At 37.0% G+C, this 27,596-nt stretch overlaps 1 protein-coding gene across 1 annotated transcript in view; it reads left to right on the top strand.

Moving 5' to 3' along the window:
* Nucleotides 1-27,596, top strand: part of LOC104275357 (Kv channel-interacting protein 4-like) — a 97,927-nt gene that overhangs the window by 18,700 nt on the left and 51,631 nt on the right. Inside the window, exon 2 of the mRNA XM_009871285.1 lies at nt 826-828. Coding sequence (XP_009869587.1) covers nt 826-828 — 3 coding nt within the window. The remainder of the gene's footprint in view (nt 1-825; nt 829-27,596) is intronic.

Here is a 27,596-nt window from a genome sequence, read left to right as displayed (position 1 = left end):
ATACAATTGACTTTCTGGGCTGCAAGTGCACACTGACAGCTCATGTTGAGCTTCTTGTCCACCAGTACCCCCAAGTCCTTTTCTTCAGGGCTGCTCTCGAGCCAATCACTGCCCAGCCTATATTGGTGCTTGGGCTTGCCCAGACCCAGATGGGGACCTTGCACTTGGTCTTTTTGAACTACCTGAGGTTGGCCTGGATCCACCTCTCCAGCCTGTCAAGGTCCCTCTGGATGGCCTCCCTACCCTCCAGGGTGTCAGCTGCCCCACACAGCTTGGTGTTGTCAGCAAACTTGCTGAGGGTGCACTCAATGCCGCTGTCCATGTTGCTGACGAAGATGTTAAACAAGACTGATCCTTGAGGGGCTCCACTTTTAACTGTGCACCCTTAGCAAGTTTGCAGATGACACCAGGCTGGGTGGGAGTGTCGATCTGCTTGAGGGTGGGGAGGTTCTACAGAGGCATTTAAACAGGCTGGATTGCTGGGCCAAGGCGCATCATGAGTTTCAGTAAGGCTGAATGCCGGCTCCTGCTGCGCTACGGCCGCAACAACCCCCAGCAGTGCTACAGGCTTGGGGAGGAGTGGCTGAAGAACTCCAGGCAGAGAGAGACCTGAGGATGTTGACTGACAACTGGCTGAACATGAGCCAGCAGTGTGCCCAGGTGGCCGAGAAGGCCAATGGCATCCAGGCCTGGAACAAAAATAGTGTTACCAGCAGGAGCAGGGAGATGATCGTTCCTCTGTACTCAGGTTTGGTGAGACCTAACCTCAAGTACTGTGTCCAGTTTTGGGCCCCTCACTACAAGAGGGACACTGAGGTGCTGGAGAGGGTGCAGAGGTGGTCTACCAAGCTGGTAAAGGATTTGGAGCATGTATTGTATGAGGAACAGCTGAGGGATCTGCAGCTGTTTAGCCTAGAGGAGATTGAGGGGAGACCTTATAGCTCTCTACAGCTACCTAAAAGGAGGCTGTAGCGAGGTGCGGGTTGGTCTGTTAGTGGCGAGTGATAGGACAAGGGGAAATGGCCTTAAGTTGGATATTAGGAAGAATTTCTTTACTGAGAGGGTTATCAGGCATTGGAACAGCCTGCCCAGGGTAATGGTTGAGTCGCCATCCCTGGAGGTCTTTGAGAGATGGGTAGATTTTATGCTGACGGACTCGGTTTAGTGGTGTTCGTAGGGCTAGGGCATGGACTCAATGATCTTGAAGGTCTCTTCCAACGAAAACTGCTCTATGATTCTATGGTTCTATGATTCTATAACACCATTTCCAAACCTTCCAATGTACTATGGCCCAAAGGAAAATTATATCTCAAGAAGATGATTAAGTATGATGTATTGAGAGCAAATACGTTTCTTTTCAAGGTTATATAAAAGTTTGTTGAGCTATAACCCTCTTCATTTATTCAATTCATTTATTCAATACTTCATTTATTCAATACTTTTTGGGGTTTTATTAAGAAACTGCACAACCTTCTACTGTATGGTCTCACTGGACTTTTTACTCATTTGAAATATGAATAATTAAAGTTACTATCCAAAGCACAAATATCCAGCTTCATGTAAGTACTGATGGAGATACTGGTAATGGAACAAATGTAACTAAATTTTCTTATTTTTTTGTGAGTATTGCTCATTGAAAAAATTATTCAAAAAATTTTACAATCTTGTGATGGTTATATCTGGTGCAGTATTGACCATCTCTATAAATAACAGAGATAATTGAATATATTGTAAAAATATTTTGTACAAACAGTTACAACACAGAAACAAAATGGAAAGTCATATATTTTACAAGTTCCTCTCTGAGAAAGTCAAGACAAGATGGATTGATGTAGCAAGATGCAAGCTTTTCTCTTGGAATCAATTCTATTTTTTTAAGATAAATGGTGAAAATGCTGTACAAAGTGCTGAGGAAAAAGGGATGTCAACTATTTTCCTGAAGCAGTCTGTCACTACATTTTTTTAAGCTTGGAGATTCCTCTAGCTACAGCTGCCAAGGTAGAAGTTATCTTGACAGTCAGGCTTTCAGTCTTTACAAAAAAAGAAGATTTTATCAGTAATATTTGTCAGTGAGACAGAGAAAGCTCATCTGTTTGAGAGAGGAATCAGTTACCCTCACTCAGGGTCAACTAAACTTTAGAATTTGCCTTGTAGCTAAAGGTCTAAACCTAATTTACTGAAAGCTTTTTATCAAATTTTGGAGTATGAGGCTGTAATAACTTCTTGTATTTTGATCTCTTATGTTAAACAAGTAGATGCTCACCACTGTCTGGCTTTTCAATGCTCCTGGGGTTCCTGCTTACAGTGAAGTATTGGTAGCTTAGTTATTTCTAAATATATTTCCATACATTCAGTCTAAATAAGAGTTACTACCATAAGTAGGGTTTCTGTTAACCTCTCAGCTTTGTCAGTTTGGTTTGTTCTGTAAGTGTCTGTTATGTTTGCAGTGACTGCTGCTAAAGGTTGAGGAATTGTTAGAAAGGGATTGATGTAGAGAGATATATCATCTCAACTTCCAGTTTCATTCTTGCTGTCTACATAAAAAAAGTTGATCAAGGAGAAAGTCTGGATGTGAGACGGACATTTTCAGCTGTGACCACAGTAAACCAAACAAGAAAATACGTGTGATGTTCTGCTCAGTGTTTAAAAAATATTGTGCTTGAACTTTTACTTCCAGATTGGACCATAGCATTGTCTATCCTCAAAACCGATGACATAGGCTTTCCCTTGTTGCAATGGTTAGTAATAACATGCCTCAAGTTTGACTTTGACCCTTTGTAGGGGCTTGAAACTTTTCAGCTGATGTTTATTTTTCTGAAGAGATTGCTTACAATGAATTTGGTGCTGCAGAGTGCTAACTACATTTCTTCTCTCCAGGAAAACAATTACAAGAATGTGTAAATTAGAAGGCAATTATTTCCATTAAGGTCTGTGCACTTAAAAATTGGCTGAATGAACTATGCTTAAACTTGCACAAAACTTTAAAGTTAAAATAGCATCAGAGTAATTAGAGCTTGGCAGAGTCAAATATATGGTTAGCCATTAGACCGAATTTATGGTGTTGTCTTGGGTTTATCTTGAAAACTATCAGTGTTAAAGGTGACAGATATAAAGTGAACGTCAGTGAAAACAACTCGGAAAATACTTTTCATTAGCATATGGTGTCACTGTGTTGCAGCACAAAAAAATTAGGGCAGATTGCAAGACACATTGATTATAAAAAAACCTCTTACATAAACTAGGTCTTCTGTTCCTTCTAGTGTACCGAGAAATGTTCATTAGTCATCATTATAAAATCAACCTTTCCCAGCAATTACCACAGATACATGGATACTGCAGTTATTTCATGGACATACAAAGGCCTTTGCTAGGCAAACCATATATTCTGTTGCTGAGTTGAAAAACATAAATAAATCCTGCCAACTTCTGAGAACTTGGCTATGCTAGAGATGAGGTGGTGGCTGCATTGTGGTGGAGATTTATGGATCTCCAACAAACCATGTTAAAAATGTGCTAAATCCATATGCAGAGTTAGAGTCGCTCTGCCACAATAAAAATGAATTTAGGCAATGGTATTGTTGTAAGCTAGTGTTGTGCTGTTACTGGTACAGAAATGGCATTTAACTCATAGATGATTCATCCTATTAGGAAATGTAATAAAATATTCAGATTCTGTACAGGTATATTCTGTGGGGCTGGAAGAAGAGGAAGAAGTGCTCCAGAATAGTTCCTGGTTGTTTTATGAGCCACTCTGATAGCCTAAGTAGTGCTTAGAAAGAAGTATTATCACCTGTGGAAAAGCATGAGAGATTACTAGGCGTTCCTGAAGTGCTATTGTGTCATGAGCTCTTCCACATGACAATAAGCACTTCTAGGAACATAAAAATGTGCTTTGATATCAGTATTTAATTAGTAGTGTTGGCTTTTTGCAATATTTTCTGTTCATCTGCCTATCAGAAAAATCATAGTAATATATTAAAAAATTTCAGATTGTTCACCATAAGGATTTGCAGGTCACATCTGCTTTTCAAACTTGTTAAATCTGTCTTTCACTGAGCATCAATTATATCTCTTACTCTATTTCAATGAAAAATAAATGTCAATGTAAAGTATTTTCAATAACTTCTCTGATTCTCTGGAAAACACATTTTCTTCAACAGTCTGTTATTAATCTTAATACCTATTAGGTTCAGGACTTCTTGATACTAGCATACACAAAGATGCATTAATACAGAATTTGTCACCTCTACTTGGATACGTTGTGTCGCTTCCCCTGTTGGGTTGATTTTGTTGTTTATTCTTACATTTATCCATAAATTTCAACAATCCTTCATACTAAAACGCTGACATAAAGCTTCCCCTCTCCCCCCGTTCTGTAACATGAGATAAATCCTCTGAAACTCCCTGAGTAAAAATTTGAGATAAAGTTATTGATAAAGCCTTGTATGTTCCTCCATTTCTGGCAGAGAAATTTCTTCCCTTTTCTACCAGCTTTCTGTTTCCATCTAAAAATATTTTACCAAGGTTCTTGCTTTAGGTCATCTCTTTTAAACTTCAAGATGTCTGATATCTTCTTGACATCCTTCAATCCACTAGAAACTGTGGTCTGTGTTACTGTTCCTTCCTTTTTATCTCTGGTAGTTATGGAGGAGAGTTTTACAGATTTACAGCCTTCTCAGATACTGCTGTATTAATTAGGACTTTTTCTGTGGCTGCTGAGAAACCTGCAGCTGCTGTCTTTTAATTTCTTCATAAATTTCTGAACACTTGCTTTAAAAACTCTCTATCATTTCTTTTTATGTCTGTGAACTATTTCGTTTTTGTTCTATCTTGATCTAATAGGAATTGTCGTTTCCAATTTCCCTTCTTCATCTCATGCCAACAGTGTTGTCTGCTGTCAGATCAGCAGAATTATTTTTTACTGTCTTTAGATGGTATGATGGTTTTTATTTTTGCTTGGGAATTTTTGGTGCTGGAATAGGAGTGAAGGTATATTAGACTCACATAGATTCGAACACCCTGTTAAATTGCTGAGGATGTACACCAGGTTCCAAGGCATGGTAGAAACAGAACAAGATGCAGATTTGTACTATACCCTTCTCCCAAGAAGAAAATTGCAAATATCCTCTCTTACTTTCTTTACGAAGCTTTGCGTGCAATTGTGTGTGCTACTTGGGACTTTAATATATCTACCAAGTTAGCTGCATTCCTCAGTAAAATGCAATTATAGAGGTTTTTCTTTGATTTTCTTTGATTTTTAATTCTTCTGTCTTTCATTCTGAGATCATCACTGGTTTTATTAGTATTTCTGTTCACTGGCAGGTGACCACTGACTTAATCTCTGCAATCCTTGCTTTAAAAAGATAGGCACAGTAGAAAAATGGAATGTGGTTTATTGTTCTTATGCATATGTATTATAAGACACAAGAAGTTACAAATCACCAAGATCACTTTCAAAGTCCATGACAATGTAAGCAATTCAACCTTTGTTTCCTGCTGCTTGGCGTACCAGTTCCTACTGGTCAAAGAAGCAATCAGGAATATTCTATATTAGTATAATTTCTGGTAATCCTATTATGCTTATCTCCACGCAGTCAGGAAGGAGATTTTTCTTTAGATTTTTTTTATGTGTTTCCGTGGGTTAAGTCCTGATGCCAGAACAGAGCAGATTCCCTGTAATTTGTATCATCCTGCATTTACAGTTGACTGGTAAAGAGCAGAGTTCATATGAGCATGTCATGTATTAGGAGAGAAGCTTGGCAGTCACCGCCTGAAGAACACTGAATCTTTGAAGCATCCAAGTAGATGGTACAATAAAAACTGGGAGAAAACCTCTGTCAAGCTTGTATACGAAGTAATGACTACATGAAAAAAGGCTGGAGAGTTGACCTGTGCAATTAAGCAGTGTCTTATCTGTGCCACACAAAGGTGAGATTATGGACATAGGAATAATGTGGTACTGTGAATCAGTGGTTCTTTGGTAAATGTGTATGTTTTACTGTATTAAATATTCAAGGAAATATAAGGTGTTTATCTTAATTTTGGGGTTTTTGTTTGCTTTAGTTTTTTTTTCCCATGGTGTAAGGATTTGAATAGAAAGCCTCCCCTAGTGAAGACAGACAGGAGCACATCTGTCTTTGGTGGTAGACATGTTTGTATTACCACTAGTGCAAGAAATTGGATGGGATGGATGCTGAACTCAAGGAAAGAAAAAAATGAGAAATTAACTGCAACTCTTGTGGCCTTTTACTAAGAGTTCATTTATTGCTAACAAAACCACTAAGCTGAATTGTTGATATTAAATGCAGAAAAATAATCTCAATGTTAGTTAAATGTCACATGGGATGTGTGTAAGGAATACAGTCTTTATTATTAAATTTCAACAGTTTTCTGTCGCATGCCTTTTTCTCACAAGTATTTTCCCTAGCTAAAAGAAAAAACTGTTTAGATGAACAAAATGACAATTATAACATGAAACTTACAGCTTCAAAGTCCAGTTTGTGTCTAAAGAAATAACTAAAAAGTTCCTCTTAAACTGTCAGTTCAACTAACAAGTAATCAGAAAGCTAAAGGCTATAGTATATGCATTTTTGAGTGAAATGTAGATGCAGCATATGTACAGCTGCCAAAAATAGACAGTGACAAAAGTATGCAAAATTATTAAATATCAATAGTCACTAAAAAGCTCAAATCCTTTGTTTGCTATTTACTTTTTTTGATATTTCCTTCACAGGAGTATTTTGACCCATAGTGCTCTTAGTTAAACATTTTTACAGTCAGTAGATTTTTTTGCCAGACCATCTATTTTAGCCAAACCATAACCCAACCCTGCAATTTAGTGAAGTTTACTGAAAGGTGCTAAGGGAATTGTGGGTATTGCAAGGCGCTCACTGGACAGTAAAGCCCAAGGGACCAAGACTGAAGTAGGACTTAAATCCTGACACATTCTCTGAGCGGCTTCTGTCCCAGAACTCTTCTGGAGCACCTGCAGTGCACCAGAGGTATAGCGAAGCTTTGCCCCAGTTTCTCTCCCAAGCCTCTGCAATTCATCAATGTTCGTAATTAAAATTACTTTAAAACCAAGGTACTTGTTCTAGGTCACAGTAATTATCATGATGATTTAGGGAATATGCCTGTGCATAATTTCTGAACTAATTTTGAGACTATGAACTCCATGCAAATGTGTCAGGCCAAATACTCCATTTTAATTCCATTTCCTACTTCCATTTTGGAAAAAGCTAGCAAAGGATGGTCAAGCTTTAATTATCCTTATTTACATGAAATTAATTTTGAACAACTTTGAGTGTTGCCCCAGGTGATCTTTGATTACTTGAGGAAGGTGTTAGACATCATGTATGATTAACATGCATGGAAGTTTTAAAATCTTTTTTTTTTTTTAGAGAGAGGGATAGTAGATAGTTGATGTCCAAGAGGCAAGGAAGCACTTGTACTACTTTCACAATTCTGATCCAAGTAGAAAGGAATTTTAATTGTTAAGGAAATTGGATAATTTTTCACCTAATTTTTTTTTTTACATATTTGATGGGAGATTTAATGTTAGGACAAAGCATACTGGAGATTTTAACAAGCTGCAGATATTACATGCTATAACTGTTGCTTGATACAGAGGTAAATAGTAAACCAAAGTGTCATGCACTCTGGAAAAGGACTTTTTGATAACTGAAGCATTTGGGAGAGCTTGCACTAGTTACAGGACCTAGGAAGCTAAACTGTGAGAGACCTAACCTCTCACAACAGGGTGCTCTCTGAAGAACATTATATCCTGAGACAGCATCTGGAGACCAAAGGGCAAAATGTCATCTTGGTAAGTAAGCCCAAAACAACAGCCTAAGGAGTGTTCAGAAAATGGAGATTTACCGAAGCGGTGGTGGTTGCCAGCTATAAAAATCAACCACATGAAATAGGAACACAAAATATTCTTTTAAATCAACTGGTACTTCAGGACATATTTTTACAACATGAACAGTTTTTAGAGGAACATATTATTCACAGTGTGTCTCCTGGGGTGAGAAAACAAATGCCTTCAAGCTACTCTAACAAATTCTCAAGGGGTGACTGCAAGATTTGGTGCTAACTAGAGGCTTTTATCCTCCAGTAACCATAATCCCAGTAGAACTTTCACTAAAAATCAATGGAGGAATTTAGGAGAATTTCAAAAGGACTAACTCTTGCTTCCTTTACACGCGGAAAGCTTTAGGAAGGAGTTACAAAATCTTGACTTATAAGTTATGGTACTCATCTTTGCATATTTTCATGTAGAAAGAGTGATTACCTTCTGTAACTTCCAGACTGAATGCCCTAGATTCCCTTAGCAATATTTCCTTATACTTTCTGTAAGAATTAAAATAAGATATTTTAGAAGCTCTGTTTTGCTGCAGTGCTATGGCATGTTTTTATTTTGAAGGTGTGGTGTTCAGCTACAAGCATACTGTAGCTTGCAGACCTGACATATTTTGTGTACTGATTTCCTAGGCTCTGCCTTGGCTGTTTGGCTCAGCATATCAAAATTCATAGTTCCTCACAAACCAGCAAGATGAGATAAATGTGTGCTTTCCTCTTTCTTACAAGTAAAATGGAGTATGGCAAAGGCAGATGACTTCAGATAACAAACATTGCTTTCATCTTATTTTGAGTTACTTGATTTTTAGTCAGTATTTCCCCTTCCTATATTTGTCTAATCTTCCACATACCTCTGGACAACACTGAGTTCTCAGTCTAAACTGTTGATTTGCTGTAGGCGCATAGTTACTAACATTTTAGACTTCTACAGCTGTCTGTCAGCGTATCAAATAGCCAAGGAAAAGCAACTGGTGAACATTATCTACTTTGTTACAGTAAATTAATAATGTGTGGTTGGAAGTGATTAATAATGTCCAATGATTAGCAGTTAGCAATATCTCTTGAACGGGATGGGAAAAAATGTGACTGAAAAGCTCATGGGCAGGCATAAAGACTGGAATATTGCTTACCAATAACTGTTATGGGCATAACAGAGAAAAATAATTTAATATATTGCCAATTAAAAATAGAATTGGGTATTGAGAAACAAAACTCAGCTTCACTCCTTCATTCCTGACTCCTCGACCTCCTCTTCCATGCCGACCAGGACAGGGAGCTGGGTGGGTTGTAGTCAGTCCATAGCAGTTGCTCTCTGTCACTCCTTCCTCCTCACCCTTTTTCCCTGCTCCAGTGTGGGTCCTTGCCATTATCTGCAGCTCCAGTTTGGTCTCTTCACAGGCTGCAGCTTCGTTCAGGAAATATCCTCCTGCTCTGGCATGGGGTCTTCTGCACTGCAGAGATGGCCCTGAAGCCACTCACTGCTACCAAAACCTTCCCACTTAAAGTGAATACAAGGAGAAATAAAAAACTGAATATATTCTTTGTCTCTGAATGCCCCAGACTCAAAGCTAACAGTCATATAATCTTTTCTGCTGCTTAATCAAGCATTCACCTTGAAGCTAGATATGTTATTGACCCTACTAATGCTATTGAAGGGCTCCAGGTTCATGGTAGCTGAAAATCTTATGTTATTTTCATTAATTACTCATTTCATACCTCTTTATTCCAATTTTATCCTTTGGATTAAATAGCTTTATTTCCAGTTCTCAAGTTTACATTTTTGGTATATTTGCATGCAAGAGCCCTGTGTTTTCTTGGTATTGCGTTCACTAGGCTAAACAACCTGCAGGTCGTCCTGGGAATTTTTGTCTTTATCTATTGCAACTTCAGTTCATTTTTCACAAACATGACTGAGCAGAACTTTATGTGGTAGCACTGAGTGTATCTCCCTGATGCCAAAGACTCAGTGTTTCCTGGAAGTATTAGGAAAACTTTCTCTGAAGCATTTTAGGCATCTTCTGTCATGGCCACTTTAGATTGGTAGTTGATAGCCATTGTATGATCAAATAATTATGCAGGTCTTTACTTTCCCTGTCATTTCAAAATAAGGAGATCCTTTACCTAGTTCACCTTTCCCACTATTAGGATATTTCACCCACTCCTGGTTATTGTGCCAAAATCTTTCATAAAAGCCTTGTTATTTTGGTATTAATATTTGGCACAAAGGTTCCGTACCTTGTAGCAGTACCAATATTTGGTACTGATGTGAATATATGTGAAAGAGAGAAATTTGACCATTAAAAGAGGAGTAACAGTTTTGGTGGCACACTTTTGTGATGGGGAAATAGGAACAGAAATAACTATAACTAAAAATCTCTGATAGGGCTATCTGTTAAATTGATCGGGGTAAGAATGAAGTTACAGAAACTCAAACAGTTGAGTAAGCTAAATGTTGGACGAGTGTGATATTTGTAAGTATGTTGTAAATAAGTAATTTTTTACTCATTAAATGCTAATAAAACCAACTAAAACGAAGTGTCATGTACCTCCTTCCTCACACACTATGTTCTTTTTTTGAATGACCGTTCTGGGCTCCAGTAAAACTGATCCGTTCATCTTTCCTGCCTGACAAGAATCATAGAATCATAGAATGTTAGGTGTTGGAAGGGACCTCTAGAGATCTAGTCCAACCCTCCTGCCAGAGCAGGATTTCCTAAGGCAGCCACACAGGAACACATCCAGGTGGGTTTTGATAGTCTCCAGAGGAGACTCCACAACCTCTCTGGGCAGCCTGTGCCAGTTCTCTGTCACTCTCACAGTAAAGAAATTTTTCCTCATGTTGAGATGGAACTTCCTGTGTTCCAACTTAAACCCATTATTCCTTGTTCTCTTGCTAATAAGAGATTGTCTACTTCCTCTTGACACCCACCCCTCAGATATTTATGCACATTAATAAGGTCCCCTCTCAGCCATCTCCTTTCAAGGCTAAACAGCCCCAGCTGTCTCAGTCTCTCTTCATAGGAGAGGTGTTCAAGTCCCATAATCATCCTCGTAGGGAACCTTAAGAGCAAAGAAAGAGAGGATTGCTTCCACCTGCAGATCTCAGAAACGTTCTGGCATGTTGTTATTGTTATGAACTTGTCTGTAGACTAGCAAGATGATAACCACAGAGTGGCAGTTGCATATACTGCTTTCATCTTTTTTCATAGCCCAAATTCGTTCTCCTTTCTTTCTGTTGTCTCCATAGCAGCAGCCATTAATGAAGCTGCTGCAGGTGTTTTTATGCCAGAACTTCTTAGGTCTGTTAGTTGTCCAAATCCAAGCACCTGTAGCTTTTTCATTAACACTCAAGTTATTCCTATTTTCTAGCCTGCTGGAAGAAAACAATATGCAATTAATTTGATATCTGAAGCAAATACATGGGCTGCCACCCAAATCTCAGTGCACCTAACTATGCCGGAGTAATGGATCTATTAACTGGACTGGATATAGAATGAAACTCGTGAAATACACAAATTTCTTCCATTCAGTTAAGTTTTCCTTTGAGATTTATAATTTCTATTGTTTAATTCTCAAAACTGCGAAATGAGGATGACTATAATTTATGAAACCTCTGCCTCAAAATAGCTTAAGCCTTGTGCATTTTCAGCTTCAGTTGTTAAGTATAGTAATTTGCTTTGCATGTGAAGAAGGTGAGGCTTAGGGATGAATGGGTTTTTTGTGGTTTTCAGTTCTGGATGTCTCATCTTCTCTGGATGTCCATTTTGTATAACACACCAGGTATTGTGAAGTTTTAGTGCACATCATACAGCTCCCACAGAGGCTGTTTTTCAGTGGTTTGTTTTGTTCTGCTTAGTTTTTAAATATTTGCTGCCCAGATAATTTACCATTTCTTAGATCACAAGGGCCATGTTGTGGGTGAAATTGTTTTTTTCTCTATTAAACCATTCATCTTGTTGTATAATTCCATCACTTTTTTACAGCACCACTGAAGACTAGAACAAATGCCAGTTTCTGTTAATGGCCACCAGTCTAAACCTATATATGTCACACAAGATATACAAGTCTGTCTCTTCCCAGAGTTAAAAAAAGGTTTGAATACAGCTGTGTTGATTGAAAGCACACCTAATGGTTATCCCCCATTGTATTGTATTTGTGCGATACAGTAAGAAAGATAACTTTTTGTTTCTATGTCAACTTTAGCTGGAAGAATACAATTGATACTTGCTTTTAAGTTTGATGGGACAATTTTATGACATTTTAAGTAAAAGGAAAATCCTGGTGTAAGAGACTGTGGCTTATCTGGCCACGATCTCTTACACCAGAATCATATATATATAAAATATATGTCAGGTTTGACTGCCTGCAAAGACAGAGTGGCTAAATCATTCAAAGAATACTGGAGACCTCCTGTTAGTCATATTCAATGACCTTGAGCTGATCTTCTGGGCCTGACTCAGAAGAACAGAAGGCTGAATGCAATGAGAAATATTGTATTCTGCACTCACAAAATCTCTTGCACCAGAATTATGTATAACTGATATATATCCGTTATATATAAGTATAAAAATAAAGAAATTAAATATTAAAAAATGATGTAAATATCATCTTTGCTGTAAAAGCGCATAAGAGAACAAATATGAAAATACCATTTTTCTGTGATGAGATAAGCTTTGCTAGGTTTTTCCTTCCTGATGCCATTCTCCTGCTCAAATTCTTAAATCTGACACCATAGTAAAATTTCCTCTGTGGCTGTGACCTCTGTTACCACTCCACTCCATCTCCCCATATGAAGCCACTAATGCTTCAGACATCTGAGAACAAACCAGTGCCATCACAAGGCTCACATGAGTATTTGCAAAGCTGAGCAGCATAAAAGAAGACTAAGAGGAGACATGAGAAGTTTTAAGGACCCAGCAATCGGGTCTAGAGCTTTGCTAAAATCACTGCAGATACCAGATGAAGCCCCATCTATAACCTGTTGATAGGGGCCTGACTCAAAAGAACATAAGGCTGAATTCAGTGAGAAATATTGTATTCTGCACTCACAGATTCTGATTTTCTCCTTGTCCTGTGCTTCAGAATCTTGATAAACTTCAACATCTCAGACATGTTTTCTTATGTCAGTTACTAATGACAATGATTGCTTTCTGAGTACAAAAATATGCATAATAATAATGCATATCATGCCAGTGATTTAATAGGAGATAAAGGACATATATTCCAGAGAAGTCACAAATACCTGCACAAATACCCTATTGGCAGCTCTGTTATTGTCTAGCTCCAAGTAACTCTTTGCTCAGAACTCAAACCTCTAAAATTGTCAGTTTGAGAAATTTTATGTCTCTTATACATGTAAGAAGAAATTATCCTAGGGTTATGAAAAACATTCTCTGGCTAACAACGTGGAAGTTGTCCAGCTTTCGAAGACTCTTGCAGAAATCTTTAATCAGCAACTCTTTACTAATACAATTTTCATTTTGTACCTGATTGGTATTCAAATGCATTTTGTAACTTTTACTGTAATTTTTCAAAGAGCTGCAAAAAAGCAGAATTGCAATATCATCATCTGCTCTCTGAAAGTAGCTTATTGTTCTGCCAAGTTGTAAACGAGCATTAGTGCTACTGAAATTTTGTTTGAATACCTTTTTGAAGCAATTAACTTGCTGTGTAATTTGGCTCATCTTTCAAAACTGAGCAGAATTGTGTGAGTTTGCATGTGTTTTGTACTTAAACTAGTCATATGTCTCAGTTTTACTTGTGTGCTTCTAATCACTCAGGGCACAGATCTCAGTATCAAAATAGTTTTTTAGTTGTGAGAGATGTATAGAGAGATGTGAAAAAGTAGTATCTCTGCCTACTATACACATAGAATTGCTGGTGAGTGCTTCCCACTGGCACCAAATAACTGGGTAATTTTAGAATTGGATTGACATCTACTTTCATTCAGCATTCAATGCTGTTAAATTACTAAAAATACTTTCTGGTGACAGCAGCAGGATTTTACTCCAGGAACACTACAAATTAGATAAAGATGATCTTTCATTAAAGTCAGAGAAGAACTGAGAAGAGAAGGCTTGCTGTGTGCTGCTGGTACCGCCCTAACAGATACCATTTGACTCATATCTGTTTTGATTTGGGGAACACCACAGCTGTTATGAACAATGTTAGTGAGGAGCCAGCACAAAAGGGTTGTGGCAGATGATATCACAAGCCCTCTTAACAGGAAATTAGATTTTCTAAGTGCTGAAGAGAAATGTTACAAAACTCAAACACCAGCAAATAGCTGCTTTCTCCATCTTTTACTCTGAAGAGGCAGGAATAATATTCCTACAAGCCAGAAGGAATGTTGTTTTAATAATTGAAACTGCACTCTTGATCTTGTGTACAAATCTTTTGTTTCATTAGACTTAAAGATAATTCTGATTTCTAAGTGGGTTATTCTTCAAAGAGGCACAGGAAAACAAATTGTCTACCAAAATGCATCTTTTTTAATAGAATCATAGAATCATAGAACAATTCAGGTTGGAAAAGACCCTTGGGATCATTGAGTCCAACCATTAACCCTACACTACAAGGTCACCCCTAAACCATATCACCCAACACCACATCTAAGCGACACTTGAACACATCCAGGGCTGGCGACTCAACCACCTCTCTAGGCAATCTATTCCAGTGTCTGACCACTCTGTCCATGAAGAATTTCTTCCTAATGTCCAGCCTAAACTTGCCCTGTTGCAACTTGAAACCATTCCCCCTGGTTCTGTCCCTAATTACCTGTGAGAAGAGACCAGCACCAACCTCTCAACCTCTGTCTTTGTTTTGGTTATTAGTAAACTGTTCTTTTACTGATGCTGATGAGAAAGAAGTTAGCCTGCTGTTAAGTGAGGTCCCCAAATGAGGAAGAAAACCAGAAAGACTTTGAATTCAAAGGCAACTGTTAGTGACAGGATCATTAAGCGAGCATTGGTCAGATTAGGTTCAAGTAATAAAGTGTAGATGAAGATTGACGTGATTCATTAGTTCTGTATGTTTGCATAATTAGAATCTTCTTTAAATCTATGTGATATACCATTACATTCTTTTCTGTTCTTGATAAAACATTCTTGATAAATGTTCACTAATGACTAGCTCGCCGTGAAACTAAATAGAACCACCCATTATCCAAGTATCTGGAGGGGAAGAAACTGGAAGGAGCCCATCATCAGGAACTTGTGTACAAGCTTTGTTGGGAGCTCCCTGTGCCGTCCTCTTCACAACCAGCCTTACTGTCACGATTTGTTAGTTTGTTTTTATGTACAGCTGTGCTAATGTATCACAGGCTTAAGTAGCTGCATAAGCCCTGCTTCAAAGATTTCACAATCCAAAGTGACATCTGACCCAGCTGATGATCCTTCTTAGGCTGTTCTTAGAGAAACAGATTTGTAAATGATGAAGGGACCTTCGCTTTTCTTAGGGCATCATGATTTTTCATAGAAATATAAAACCAAAGTTAGCAATGTTGTCAGGTAGTCATTTAGTCTATTGCCTGGCTCTAAGGCTTGAGCTATTTCTGAGAAATATTTTGAAACAGCTAAGTAATGATGAGCCTACAAAATGCCTAGGAAATCTGACTGATTGTATTAGGATGATTTAAAAAAAATAAATTACTTTAAATATTTTCTGAAACTTAAGCTGATTACTTACTGTTACCCAGCAAACATGAGAAGGTTCCTTTCCTTTTTGTGAAAACCTTGCACAGAGTGAAGACCATCCCTTCAGTCATATCCTCCTTACACCAAAAAAAAAAAGATTTTTAAAATTGTTTCTGTTAGAGTTCTTTTTATTCCTGATAGTCATCTGTGAACTCGTTTCTATATGTCTGTGTCCTTAAAAAACGGTTACCTGATGCCATTATAAACCCATATCTGGAGCGTTCTTAATTTTGCTAAGTCATTCTTTCTTCAGGGAGCACTTTGCATTTTTCTTGACTGACTTGTATTCTTGAGGATGCAAAATTATTTTCTTCTGATTTCTCCAGTTTTCTTTGAATTCTAATCCTGTCCCCGATGTGCTTTTGGTTCTCTCCAAATGATTCCTAGAACAGTTACTTTAATTTTACTATCTGTGCAGTTATTTCATGCAACATACTGCCATTGGGATGTGATCATTTGGAGTAGATTTAAGTTTTGAGTAGAAAAGCCCTCTAATCATAGCAAGATCAGCCATTTATATCATATATGCAGTTATATGGGTTTTTCTCTGCTTTTGATATTGTCAATAAGCTTGGCTCAAAGGGGATTTTTGGCTCTTTTTTGCAGTTTTGATCCATCAACATTTTTCAGCTGAAGTACTGAAAAAAAATGCCTGCATTGTTTATTACAGAAAAAGGCAAATGGTTTGTTTTGCAAGTCACATTAAATGACTTGCAAAAAAGTCTTTCTGGCTAGCACATTTTAACAGCTAAGTTAAAATTTATGCTATGAAAATGTTATTTTATGAATCTTGGAATTTACTTTTTACTTCTTTTTTGATTCCCTGCTCACGAGTGCTATAGTACAGATCTAGTTCTGTCTTATAATTGCATTTTAGCAAACAAATCCAAACCAGCATAGCCTCAGTGACTTCATTGTAACTACAATGGTTTATATGTAGCCAGTGTCTGCCTCTCACATTTTTTGCACAGCTTTTAATTGTTATGAGTAATTGCTCTCATTTGTGATACACAATGATATGCAATAGTGATACCCAAGTGATGTTAATTTATTGAGTCAGTGACTAAGGGTCATTTCCATGTGCTCTTCATATATTTCTGCCTACATAATTCAATGTTAGGAATGACTTCAAATCCACCTGTTCTTGGAGAGTATATTGCTACCTGAAAAATTATACAATTTCATCTGCCATCAGTATTATAAATTTATGATAACTGATGAATCATTGTTCCTCAATATTATGCATTTTAATCAAATGTTCCCTGGGGCACATTTTCATTTCAGATCATTAGAGTGATCTTTATTGGAGTACAGAGAGAAATATAATGGAAAACACCCAATGGCAATCTGAAAGGCAACAATTTTTAAGGAGGGTTCAAAGTCTATTAGAGTCCCATTTTGACATTTTAAATGAAATAATTTAGACTAATTTAATATTCTGCCTGTGAAAAGAGGCTGTATTTTAGGTAATAATGGAAGATCTTTCAAGAGTACATGGGCTTTTCCAATGTAAGCAGCCCAGTGCTTCAAATATGTGCATGTAGCATATAAGTTTTTTCTTCTCTTGTATTTGGATGTAACAGTAAAGCAAAAAAAATTTTAAACCTTTTCTTGCTGTGTTTCTTTTTGCACAGTAGTTGTTGCTGAACAAAAACCAGTTGCAGGCAGTTTTGAATATTGGACTGAAGCTTACATAATGAAGAAGTTGGATTGGAAATTTCTCTGTCATTGCAATGCAGTGTATATTCCAAGCAGCCAGCAATAAAGGAGGAGGAGAAGGAGGATAACCTTCAAGATATGTCAGCAAATCTGCCCCTGGATTGGGGATTTGAAAAGAAATAACAGCTCTAGTAGCTACTCTACTATGCTGCTTGTGTTTCTTTCATTAGATCTGAGAATTTCTTACAAGACATTGTCTTACCTCCTTGGGGTTTTTTTACCATTGAAAACACATTAAAGAACATTTGAATAAGACCAGAATCTCTAGCAGTGGATTTCAGAGTCTTTCTTTAGAGATATGGACAGATAAAGAGTAAGGCTCAGTTGACCAGGAACAGCTTAGAGAATAAAATTATGTACTGGCCTAAATTTCCAGAATATATTTCCTGATGACTTTTCATTCTTAAGATCAAAAGGAAGGTGAGATCTCATCATCAACCTATAACTTAAATCTGAAAGGCAATGTGCATTTTACCCCCAATCCAGCAAAACCTATTTGTTTCAAGGCTTTATTAATACGTAGAATACTCACCACTCCAGTAAATTAATGGTCCTTAAAGGCTTACTGTGCTCAGACTTTGTAATATGATTTTACCGTTATAGATAAATCATGATTTCATCATTCAGCACATTAGTGTTGATAATGTCATTGTGCTTACAATTAAAAACGTTGCAAAATTCTGAGATTACCACTCTTTCTACTGGCAGTTGTAGCAGGGAGTCACGCTAGATAGTATTTCTGTCTTGTGTAAGACTGAATTTGTGAAATTCAGGAGAAACTGTGATCACATTCTCAGCATCCTAGATATCATTTTCCCTAAGTTTCTCATGGAAGAACTGGCTGACAATTCAACATAGCTCTTAGCCTATAGAGATACATCTTTTTTGACTTTTTAAATATCCCTAGATTGCTTGTTCAATTTAATCTGCAGAAGCATCGCTTGGTTAAATAATTCTAGTGTACAAAATAGTCATCGTCCTCAGAAGGTTTAATTCAGAATGGATTTTTTCTTCATTCAAGTCACTTCCATGAAGGCACTGGACTGCTGCTTCCTTACTTTCTGTCTTGAACAGGCACTGCTCTGTCCAAATCAGAACTTTTTGGATGGATTTATCCTGAAGTGTCCTAGGACACACCAGCTGTTCTGGTTGAGTTGACTCACAACAACCTGGAGGAAAACACTGGGCTTTGTTTGTGAAGATTGTGAATGTGCTCTGCAGGACTGTAATGCTAAAGAGAAACTCTAAACTCTTCAGTTTATCCTTTTTCACATTGGAAGTATCTGCCAAATTCTTTTATATGTTCTCCTGCTGTTGCTGCTCTTGGCTTCTTGGCTTTATGTGCCTGGAATTATTGTTTTTGTGTGAGACAGCATTGTAGGGATGGGAGCTGTGTGTGCTACTTGCAGGCTCTTATTTACTCTTCCATGGTTCTTCAGTAAGGTCAGAACATTGCTGGACCAGTCTTACAAACCTCGTGCTAAGTGAGATTTCAACAAATTCTATCTAATAACATTGCAGAAGATTATTTAAGAAGCTTGGGTTTCTGCTGTAATGTCTCTCAAATGTGTCACTCAAGAGGAGTAATCCCGATCTCTAGGCTAAGCTTGGGCAGAATTCTCTCTCTCTCACATTATTGTTTTGAAAGAATAACTGCCATTGCTTTGAAATACAATATTGTCAGCTGGGACCATCTCATAGAGGAGCCATTTGAAACACACATATTCCAGTGAAGACAATTTTAAATAAGCAGTTGGTAGAATTTCATTTATTCAACTGTAATGAGCCCTGCAGTATGTACGGCAGAAAGATAAAATTTCTGCAAATCTGAAAAAACTCACAGTCTAGAAGGTATTAACTACTAATTTGAAGGGAGAAAATAACATGTTTCTTTTGCTGTTACTATAAATACACTTAGTGAGTATTGCATGCTAAAGACAGTTTAGAAGGGGTTTTGATAAAAGTGATACAGGCATCTTGTTTAGCGGCATCATTGTCTGAGGAGATGAGATAAAAATATCAAATGCCAAATGAGATGCAGTAGTCCTACAAATTTCTGTAGGGAATGTTTAACAATGATAATAAATAAAGTTTGGACAAATATTGCGATGATTAGTTTCCCAGATGAATATTCTTAATAATATTTTGAAGAATAAAATAAAAATCACATGTAGAAAAATGACATTCCAACTTAGAAATACCACAGGCACAAAGGTTTCACTGGAAAATACACTTTCTTTTCTCTGTCTTCCCTTCAACTATGATTAAAATATAAAATTCTTTTGGACAGTGTGGCTTCACACAATGCTTAACTCGGAACTGAAGAGCAATTAAGAATGGATTTTTCTGCATATTGGTGGAAACACTTGGAGTTTTTTGTGTGTATATTTTCTATCTGCTAATGATATGTATTTATTTTAATTTTGTCAGATCGTTATCCTGCCTGACAAAAGAAACTGTAGCAACCACTGACATCAGTAAGACCCTAAAGGCTTAATCACTTCCAGCTATAACAGAAGAGATTATTATCCACTGCTTTCTCACAGACATTTGTCACTCTGGGGACTTATTGTCCTCCCAGATCTATTAGGTCATTCTCAAAAATAAACCACATCAGTGTAAAGAGTTTCAATAATATTTTGCTAACATGTCTAAGGATATATATGTGTTGAGTAATGAGATTTTATTTCTGAGTTAACTGGCATGATGGTTTTGTCACTGGTTACTTAATAAAAGAAAGAAAAATGGTAGATGTTAACTTTGGGTATATTGCACTTTGAAAAATAACCAAATTTCATTTCAAGAATGCATTGAGCTATACCATAATAAAGCGTTGTAGTAAAGTGGTTATTGATTCTGAAACACTGACCGATGGGTGATCAGGTTACATTCTCAGTGTTCTTTATCCTGTTCCCTCCTTCTTTCTCTTTCTTTTTTAATTTAGTTAGTGAAGTTATCCAATACTAGTACTATAGATGGCAAAAGCATTAAATTTTTTAGTTACCGAGATTAAAGAGCATAAAGAGCTTCTAAAAATCAGTAATTATAAATAGGTGTGACACTCTGAAAAAAACCCAAAACACTTGTTAAATCACTCAAGCAAAAGTAATACGAAATGCTTGCAGATTTTTTTTTTAAAAAAGCTTGATTAGCTAGCACTAATATAGCTATCATTGATTATTTATCCCAAACAGTTACCAAAAAGATTGCCAAAAAGATGTTTGATTAGGTATCTTCTTTTCTCAGTCAGCCCAAGCTCTTTTATCAGGTGAAGATATCTAAAAGGAAATTTTTACAGAGGGCCCGTTTCTGAACCTCAGAAATTTCCTGGAGTTTCAGGACTCAGATTTTCTTTACAGTTAATTGCAGACAGGACTAACTGTGTCATGGTCTAGTGGAGGGTAGCCACTCAGAGTCCTAAGTCTCCCAAGCGTATTTTCCCCAGCCCTGAGTGATCTGGAAGAAAAATGAAAGAAGGAGAATGCTTCTCTACATTTCTGGGATGGCTTCTAAGCCTCATTGTGACACAGGACAGCAAAACAGGCATTTTCTGGGAGGTTTCTGTCCTGCTCACAGTATCAGGCTTTCATGCAAACATTACTGCTGTAATACCCTTCCGTTTAGAGTTGCAGCATCAATATGAAAATCACACTGTTAGTGTCCCCAGTGTCCTAGTTCTATAAATCAACAGTTTGTTCACTATCTCCTAGTAGACATTTGAAAAATGTCGAATTATGCAGTCTTTAAGAAAATATCAGCTGGAGTTTTTATTCCCATTTTGATATAATTTTATATATATATATTTAAAAAAAATAAATAGGACAGTTCTTTTCTTTAAAAGTGAATAAAACCAGACAGATAGAAAAGCTGTTCTGTTGCAGCCTGTTACAAAAAGTTATGGAAAATTCTGGAAGAATGCCGTAGCTGGAAAGTTACTGTCTGAATTAGGAACTATCTTCCGTATTAGTGGCGAGGAATTCTGATTACTTCTGGATTTCTCTTATGAATTCTGTGAATAAAATTAGTTTAATTAGATATTATTGAGGATTAGGACAGGGCCAGCCACTAAATATTGACAGATGCTGTCTACCTTTCCATGGTCTATTTTTTGTTTTTCCCTTTCCCTTTCCACTTTTTAGAAGGAATTAAAACTGGGCCCTTCCATTGTTTCTGCTTCTTTCAGTATATACTATGTCACCAAGTTGTTATTCTTTTAATTCCTACTAGATAAAGTGAGAATTATTGGTCCTCATGTATTAAAAATTGGATAAATAATTTTTTCAATACATGGTCAAGATTAGAAATGACAGCTACTTTCTATTGTAATAATTTTCCACTCTATTATCTTATTGTTCTGATTCTGCTTCCCAATCTTTAAGAATTGACACTAGCCCTAGTGTTTCTCTTCCAAAGCTGTGTCTGTACCTTTCTGCAAGCTACCCATTCTATCTACAGTATAGTTCCTGTGCTCTGTTTTGCAAAACCATTGCTCTCTCTTCTAAGTCATTTCTAAAAAACGCATACATTTTACTTCATTTACATAGATCAATAATATGTGTTATTTTATCGTTTTATGTGTTGGGTCACAAAGTGGGAAAGCTTGAGAACCTCTGTCTTACTGATTTAGGTTTGGATTGTTAAGTATTTGCTTATGTGCTTTTATGTTACTGAACTTTGACACAAGAGTTAGCACTCACGTTTTCTCCACCCTACAGTAATAGCAATTAACCGTAGTTTGAAGGTTGTCAGTACAGAGCACCAAAGCAAATGGCTTATGATTCCATTGAGTTAAAAGCACACCATACTCTATCTAAAATAAGGCCTACAATGAACTATTTATTATATTCAGATATTTCTTGGGAGTTAAATTCCACAAGGAAAAAGGATGAATTGAAAAGTTTGTTGTTACTCTTAGAGTTTTAAACAACAGTCAGGTGTTTTTCTCCACCTAGCTATTAGACATCTAGAAATAAATTACTTTCTTAGAAATAAATTACTTTTTATTGTGTACATGAACAGCTAAGGGGCATAATAAGGAAAGGAGCATTACTTCTCCTGCTTGGGTTTACTTTAGACCAGAAAAATCAAGCGCTTCAAACATCAAGTGAGAATTATATGCCAAGGATTGTATATTTTTTTCTCTTTTCTTTTGTTTCTTTTTAAAAAATTCCTACAGATTTGCATATCTACTTACCTTACTTATTTTTTTGTGCCTTAATTAGAATGTATATTACTCTAAAACATTAAATCTATATATATGTGGTCATTCTGGATTCTTTTAGTATGACATTTCCCCTAGAAATACAGACTGAGGGAGCTGGGTTCGTTCAGCCTCAAGAAGAGAAAACTCTGGGGAGACCTTATTGCAGCCTTCTAGCACTTAAAAGGAAACCTCTAAGAAATATGGGGCAATCTTTTTAGCAAGACGTTGAGACAGGACAAGGGGTGGTGGTTTTAAACTAAAAGAGGAAAGATTTAGATAGACTATAAGGAAGAAATTTTTTACAGTGAGGGTGGTGAATCACTAGAATATATTGCCCAGAGAGGTGGTAGAGGCCCCATCCCTAGAGAAATTCAAAGTCAGGCTTGATGGGGCTCTGAGCAACCTGATCTGGTTAAAGATGTCCCTGCTCACTGCAGGGCCAGTTGGGCTACATGACCTGTAAAGGTCCCTTCCAACGCAGCACATTCTATGATTTATTCCATGATTCTGTGACATAAGTATTTTTATGAGAATTTGTATAAACTACATATATTTATCCATATATGAGTATGGTTGTGATTTTATCTTCTCACCTGATTTTAAACTGAGCAACAAAACCCATTTAATTTTGCAGGTAGCATTTTAGATGATAAAGCTTCTGTCTGTAGCAGCAGACATTATATACCTGTGCTATTTGAGTTTGTGCATGTATGTGTGAGAATCCATACTTGGTTTTGTTATTTCTCTACTTCATAGTGTCTGCCTCATTTATATTGTCTAGGAAGTATTTACATTTTCAAGAGTTAACTGTGGCTTGTAGTTTGAAGTGGGATGTTTTGAGCACTCTGAAGAAGTAATGTGAAATTACTACTTTCTTTAAAATGCGGTTACTTTGTGTTTGGCTGGGAAACATACAATTTGAAGAAGTCCTGATGAACTCAAAAGGAATTTAATTTGTCCTTGACAACAGTTTCCAGCTGTGCCCAAGATGTCTGGGACTCATGTGTGAATGGGCTAGTGGAAGAGAGCAGCATGAGGACAATTACCAATCTATAATAATAAAAAAGTCCAAGGTGTTTTATTTAATTGCAGTCAATAGTGGAAGTGGTCTGAGAAACAAAGCTAAAAAACTCCAACCTATCAGAGCCTTTTGTAAAAGAAAAAAGGAAGTAGATTTGCTTGCTTTTAGGCCTGCTAAGAAACACTGCCCAGCAGGACCATTCATTGCAGGGTGGCAAAAGTGTGGTTTGTCAGGATCCCTGGGGAATCTCTCTGAAATTGAACAGATTTGCCCTGGCAGCAACTCCTAAATCAATAGCCCTTGCTGTAATGGGACTTTACAAATACAATTTTTCTGTTAGTTTTAAGGCCTTCTGGGAAGGGGATTTCTCTACTGGAAGCTTCTTGTTGCTTCGTAAGTGCTAGCATTGTGATATTCAGTGATCTTCCTACATAATCTATCTTCCGCATCTATTCACTAATAAATTGATGTTCCTTTTAACTCAAACGAGTATGTGTTATCCCACACAGTTATTTCACTCTGGTTTAGCTGAAAATTTTGAACACTGCTTAGATAAAAATTAGTAAATGGGAATGAGAGAGACATAAAGATTTTAGGTATAGCAAGTAAGTTACAACTGATTTATACCAGGATCTCTCAAGTCCAAAAGTCAGATGTATTTCTTCTGATTGACACCAAGTAAGCAGAAGCAAAATGAGATACAGTATCCACTTCGGCAGATTGTGACTTGTTTGGAAACAGTTGACTCACAGGACAAGGGTGGTGAGAGCTGCAGTCCCAGCACCTGTTCTTCCCTCATAGTTGAAAGTTCTGTCAGGCTCAGTGTAAGAATTTGCTCCATGTAGCTCATGACAGGGCACTGCAAAGGCTCTCTGGCTGAAGTTGTTCAGTAACTGCCACTAGTATTTCTTTTGTTCTTTCTAGTAGTTTTTTTTTAATTTTTAAAAAATATTTTATTATTTGTAAGCATTCTGTATGAGATTATTGCCTAAGGATCAGTCAGCTTGGGTTTATTGCAGTAGGTATGCAAACATAAATTAATGTTTTCGTTCTCCCACAGCGTGGGACGTAAGCAACCAGTAGATAGATGAGGAGCCACGTATAGTAGAAGTAAAAGACAAATACCAAGCAATGCATGCTTTAAATGCCTTTATTCATGCCATTCACAGCTCTCCACGTGTCCATGTAAAAATTGAATCTAGTTGTACCTTAGTGCACTAAGAGAAGCGTTTAACGGGATGTCTAAAGAAGAACATGCTCCAGTCTCATTCCCTTGTGCATGCAGTGATATGAGTAGAAGAGTGAAAGCCTGAGCTAAAATTCAGAGAAATGGGTGATGAAAAGCTGAAATCACCACGGAGAAAAAGGAAGACATCAACTAGGTAACTAGTGTGAATGAATTACATATGGTTAACTTGTGTAGAGTTTACACGATGCAAGAAGGCAATGTTGCAGCTGGAGGAGGGATGAGGGAGGGAAGTTTAAAATAGACTTTTATACAGGCTACAGAGTAGCAAGCAATAAGTTTAATGTCTGGGAGATACATTTATGCTAAGGCAAGAAAATTATCTTAGCAGATTTTGAACAGACTGCAGGAAATGCTCACTAAAACTAGGAATGTAATAAATGCACAAGTGAGAACTGTAATATGAGGGTTATAACCTGCAGGCAAAAGAGAAGAAAGTGAGTACTAGCAACTGAAAAGCCCTGCAACCACAGAAAACTACTTGTTTTAATAGCTGCGAAATCAGGAGGATGTAATCTAACAGCCCAAACTGTTGCAGCAGTTTATTTCCTTTTTTCTTGCAGTCCAAATTGCCACAGGGAAGACTTGCAGTCAGCACACTGCAGTCTATGCTTGTGCATGCAAGTGTTGTATTGTAGAGAAAAACATCTTTAAAAAAGCTGTCAAAAAAATAAAGGTTTAAGCTCTTATTCAGTAAATGAACTTTCTCAAGAGTTTCGGTGTTACTCCTTCCTTAGGTCCTTTGCAGCTCTTCACAAAGGGTCAGGATGGAAAGCCAGTGATCAGATGAAACTTTTTTCCTAATGTTTTTGTGCAAAGGTTTCAAAGTTCCTCTATAAGGAACTTATTTTATTAGGATTTTTGGCTAGTGAAAACAAAAGAACTTTGCTCCAGTTGTCCTCGTAATGCTCTGTGAATTATCTAGCCTTTGAAATGTTGTAATTTATAGAAAAACTAACAGAAATAGACTTTTAAAATTTTTTTCACATACTTATTGTATTAGATAAATCTCACTGTTACAATAGTGTATAATTATTTAACATTTTTCAAGCTGTTATTAGTTAATAATTTTATGGCTTTGCTATGAGTGTTTTGAGGGCACATGATTTCAGCTGAAATAGGTGTTTATCAAAACACTCATGAGCAAAGTTGAGAAAAGCAATTTGTAAACTCAGAAAGTCATTTGGAATACCTTAACTTCTCTCTTTTGCAAGGATTAGAAGGAAAACATTTTTTGTCTTCCTTCAGTACTGACTAACACTCTGCACCATCACTGTGATGTAAGAAATGAGATCATGGCTCAGCATCAGGAGGACTTTGGCAGCAACATAGGCCTGGAGAAGCTCCCCCTTTCCCAGGTTAACCATTCATTCTCATCTCACCTGAGCACATCACTGTCCCAGGCATGCAGACAGAATTGTTTGCAGAGATGTGCTGTCAGCTGTATCAGAAAACAGAACCAGGTTCACAAAGGAAAGGGCTGTCCCTAAGCAGCGTGATGCTGTGGCAGGAACGGGTGTCAGGAAGAGACAACTAGTCAGGGACCCTCAGCTCAGGGAGTTGAGGTCTGCCACTGAACACAGACTCAGTTTTACTAAAAGGAAGAAATTTTGCATTTTTTGTGGTCTGTAAATTATTTAAACATTATGGTGCAAATGAATCCTAGTATTTTACATATTTGCAAATATGTGACTCCGGAATTTTAATAAGCTTTTAAACTCTACATGAAATTTTGATCTTTTTTTTTTTTTTACAGTCTCCACTGCTAAGGAGAATTTGTTGCTTCAAAGTGGCTTCTTTAGTTATGACTTCTAGAACATCAGTGAAAAATTTGAGCAGTGCTATCCAAATCATTAATTCTTGAGCCTATCTGAGATTAATTATGGTATTAGAATGCAACTGTAGTCAAGATGGACTAGAAGATTGAGTAAAAGTTTTGCATTTTGACACATTTGTGTAGCAGATTACACAGCAGTCCTTACAGAAGATGAGAGTTATAAAAGTGTTTTTATTACTTCTACACAGCCTAATCTCAAATCCAGCCTCTGAAATTCATCATGAGCACATATGAGGTGTTTTTAATTATCTTGCTGCTTGTTAAGTCTATCACCTGTGTTGCATACTTAGGAGTGGTTTTCAAGCTGGTACTATACAACAAGTTGTAAAAGCTATAAGAGCAGCTTCTTCATTCTTAAGCAAAATCTTTAAAATAAAACACTGTTGTTATTACTTTGTAAGTAGGAATACTGCACTGCATCTAACTACTTTTAGTAATTTATAATAACTCAACTCTTTACCAAGGAAATGTAGACATCATGATACACTTGGTTTTATGGCTGATTAATCAACAGGAAGGACTGATACACTTCTATATCTTCATAATATTTTCAATGAAGTATTTTTAATGAAGTATTTAATGAATGACACTATTTTTGTTTCCTTCAAATTTCTTTGCAGAAGAGAGAAGTATATTCTTAATTACTTTGTTGTGCTCCTTTTCTGTCTTGTTCAGAAATGTTATTTTTGTGAAAGACAGATAGAAGTAATGGAAAATACCTCAAGACTGGCAGCTTAGCAACTCAAAACAATAAGTGCTTTAAAAAGGCTTGATGCCTTCTGTACAAAGGTGATCTGATGCCACTGTCACCCCAAACCAAAATGAGCTTTATGCAAACCACCAAAATTTGTAGAAAAATGTTAACGGTCCATGTATGGAATGTAAAACTTAAGCTCCAGACAAATCCCAGTGAACTCCGTGGAAGATTTGCTGTTGACTTTGACAGTGAGCTTGGAAATGACCTACTACTGAATGATCTAGGTCAGAGCTGACTCACTTGGGGCTAGTTCAGCCAG

Source organism: Apaloderma vittatum, unplaced genomic scaffold (assembly GCF_000703405.1).
Source record: "Apaloderma vittatum isolate BGI_N311 unplaced genomic scaffold, ASM70340v1 scaffold6346, whole genome shotgun sequence".
Lineage (NCBI taxonomy): Eukaryota > Metazoa > Chordata > Aves > Trogoniformes > Trogonidae > Apaloderma > Apaloderma vittatum.
This window is presented reverse-complemented; position numbering and strand designations above follow the sequence as displayed.